Here is a 3,563-nt window from a genome sequence, read left to right as displayed (position 1 = left end):
TTTCACGGCCTCGTGGGGCGTAAAAAATAAGTCGGTGAACTACTAAGCACGTTGCACGGCTCACCTGGGATGCGGGAACGAAGGGCTCTCCGTAGCTCCGGTTTTCTCGGCTTGCTGGCTCCGGAACCCCCATCGGACGTCGCTGGACAGGGGGCGCAGGGGTAAGCTTTCTCCCTCTCTCTCGGCGGCAACGCTTTCCCGCATTGCAAATTCGCCCAATTTGGGGTTGTGCTGGTCAGTGATGCAGGTCGCAGAACCAGCTGATCGCAGCTGAGCGGCAGTGGGACCAGCCCCGCCAAAATTGGTATTACCCGAATAGGGCGCCACTTGGCGCCCGATCGTTGCTGCTAACGCCACCTGCAGAGGGCGGCACTAGGGGAAATTTCCATAGCGCTCTTATGGGAGCGGGCGGAATCCTAGGAGCACTGCACAAGGTCATGGATCCGACCATTGTCCAACCCCTCCGCCGCGGCGGTGCACCATGGTAACGGGGCTCTGGCGACCGAGAAGGGCGGTATATCCCCCATCGTAGCCCCGATGGACGACGCCCACCCTCCCCTCCTTCCTACCCCAAATCCTCGTAGCGTCTGTCCCATAATGGGCGGCTACGGGGTCTGCGTCTGAGCCACAGTGGCCGTCAGCAAACCCCTACCTGGCAGAAGGTATAAAATGCAAACCTGGCAGTAGGTATAAAAAGCACAACCTGAAGGATGATGTTTAACAACGTAAATACTCCAGGTGGCAACCACTCAGGTGGAAATCCACCCGTGGGTGGAAACAACATTCAACCCACGACTGACCAGGCGGTGGCTAGCTTGGCCACCCGGCAGTAAAAGCGGCAAGACAACAAAATGCGGAGCAATCCTCAGCTTTCCTGAGCAGCTCCAAGATTCTGCGGTCACCCAATCTGCAGGCAACACGCCAACACCCATGCCAACAGGCGGTTTTCCCTCGGGTGAAGATAAGGAAACCCCAAACAGGACGAGGGAACAAACCAGTCCATCGGAACCCCAGAGATCCACTCCAGCCAAGAGGACGAGAGCGACAACAGAGCAGCCTTGCTCCAGCATGCTGGCGGAGTTAGAGGCGATACTGGAGGACATTATCCAGCAAACTCACGAAAAACAAGTGAGGAGCATAAATCTCAAAATGAAGAGAATGTTCTGCAGGATGAAGGAACTGCAGGAAGGCCTTAGCGGGATCCTTTCCAGCCCCAGCGATGCAGGGACGACGGCGGCAGCGGCGGAGGTCGTCTGTTCGAGGTGCGGTCAGGCAGATACTGCGAAGACGGACCAAAGAACACACATAAGATCGCCAATTGCCCCAACGAGAGCACCTGCTACGTTTGCGCATCAAAAGGCGAGAAGGAGGTGTCCGCATTCCAATGGAGCAGTAAAAGATAGAGCAGGATGCAAGTGATCCAGCTCAATCTGAATCACTGCAGAGCGACGCAGGACCTTCTGCGACACACCGTAGGCGAGGTGAATGCTGAAATAGCTTTCCTCAGCGAGCCGTACAGCGTCGGTCCAGGCGAGAAGTGGGCGACCAACAACCAGGGAAAGGCGGCCATCTGGATCTGCAAAAGTATAAGTTCCGTGTATAGCTGCTACCTAGCCCCAAGCCTCTCCCTGGATGCTTACTGCAAGGCTCTAGAGGAGCTAGCGGTAGATGCCAGAGGCAAACACCCAGTCCTTATAGCGGGTGATTTTAACGCGTGGGCACAGGAGTGGTGGAGTACCACCACGAATGCTAGAGGCAGAGCCTTGCTGGAGATTCCAGCACTCCTGGACCTGGCCCTTCTCAACGAGAGCAACCAGGAAACCTACAATAGAGCAGACACCGGTTCCATTATTGACCTGACCTTCGTCAGCAGTAGTTTGGCACGGACCTCAAAGTGGAGATTCGCCGACATCTACACGGTCAGTGACCACGAGGTCATACTCTGCTCGCTCGGAACCAGCCGGGCGACCTCGAGAACTCCTCCCTGCGGCAAGGCGTATCGTTAAGACACGCTAGACGTCCAACAACTGGCAAACCACGTGCGGAGGGAGCAGCTCGATCTCCACACCAGTGACCTGCATTGAGTATGATAGAGTCGGGTTCGATCAGCCTCGCTCAAACCCGTCACAACTCAAAAAAATGTTCGCTACAAACTTGTTCGATCGATCTTCGTGCACAAAAAAAACAGTTCATACAATTGGTATGATTGCCTCTGCTTACTGATTCAAGCTGATTGTAGCATTCCGGTTTGATGATCGGAAATGATTGTACAGAAAAAGACGATCAAGTCCAACGATGCAAACGAAAGCTCAGACATCGATCAAGTTGCGTTTGATTTGATTGTGAGTGTAGCAATCAGATCGAGAATTTCACAAAAAATCCGAGTCAATGATCGGGTATGATTAAAAAAATTGTGATCGTGCAGCTCTCTGCTCCACACTATAGCAAACCACTCGGCCTGTGAGTCAGGCATGAAGGCGCGCACGACCTTTACTCGGCATCACAAACCAGCTCAAACCAATTCAAGGCAGCGAGGAAAACGCTGAAAACGGCCTAAGCGCGAGCTGTTCCTCAAGCTATGCGACGAAGCGGAACACGACCCATGGGGACAGGCGTATAAAATCGTATAAAAAAGGTCAGGGCGGGGAGCCAGCCCCCGTCCTGCGCCTTTAGGACGGTGTCGGACGACGCGGCTCTCGTGATCACAGGGCTGATACCCATCCAAGAGCTGGTCCGAGAAAGGAAGGAGCTGGCCAACATGGCTCAGGACAGCCTTTCTACGGTGTCGGTCAGGAAGAGGGAAGTGAGAGCCACAAGTTTGACAAACTGGCAACGGCGATGGGAGGAATCATCCAAGGGACGCTGGACGTTTCGGCTAATTTCAGTCGTGGGGGAGTGGACCGGAAGGAAGCATTGTCAGGTAGACTTCTACCTCACGCAGGCCCTTAGCGGCCATGGGTGCTTCCGAAGCTACCTAAAGCGCTTTGGTCACGAAAGCGAGGACTGCTGCCCGTCGTGTGGCAGTGGATTCACAGAGGACCCTCTCCACGTCCTGTTCGAATGCAGGAGATTTGTGGAGGATCGCCTAACCCTGGAGGAGATTCTGAAAGCCCTTCACACCCAGCAGTATGGTGCCTCAAATGCTCCAGACGCCGGGGAAATGGGAAGAAATAGCAGTATTTGTGGCCAAGACTATGATGGAGCTGAGAGCTCTGGAGAGGGCACGTAACGGGCGGGAGGGAGTAGGGCGCCAGAGTTGTGCAAAGCATTGCTTCACCGCCGTACCGCACAACTGAGGTCCAAGCTCTTGCAGACCGGTCAGGGCTGAAATATAAAAATGTAAATACATGTCCGTCTGTCCGTCTGTCTGTCTGTCTGTTTCTACGCGAACTAGTCTCTCAGTTTTAAAGCTATCGACTTGAAACTTTGCACACACTATTCTTTCTCTTGCACGCAGTATATAAGTCGGAACGACCGGGATCGGTCGACTTTAAAACTGAGAGACTAGTTCGCGTAGAAACGGACAGACAGACAGACGGACAGACAGATGGACAGACGGACAT

The 3,563-nt window shown here is 54.1% G+C and overlaps 1 protein-coding gene across 1 annotated transcript; it reads left to right on the top strand.

Moving 5' to 3' along the window:
- Positions 1-1,409: 1,409 nt before the first annotated feature.
- On the top strand, positions 1,410-2,006 carry LOC138925978 (uncharacterized). The gene has a single exon (XM_070277914.1). The coding sequence runs from the start codon at positions 1,410-1,412 to the stop codon at positions 2,004-2,006; it is 597 nt and encodes a 198-aa protein (XP_070134015.1).
- The last annotated feature ends 1,557 nt before the right edge of the window (positions 2,007-3,563 follow it).

Source organism: Drosophila bipectinata, chromosome 2R, assembly GCF_030179905.1.
Source record: "Drosophila bipectinata strain 14024-0381.07 chromosome 2R, DbipHiC1v2, whole genome shotgun sequence".
Classification (NCBI taxonomy): Eukaryota; Metazoa; Arthropoda; class Insecta; order Diptera; family Drosophilidae; genus Drosophila; species Drosophila bipectinata.
Note: the sequence above shows the minus strand (reverse complement) of the source record. Positions and strands in the feature narration are given on the sequence as shown.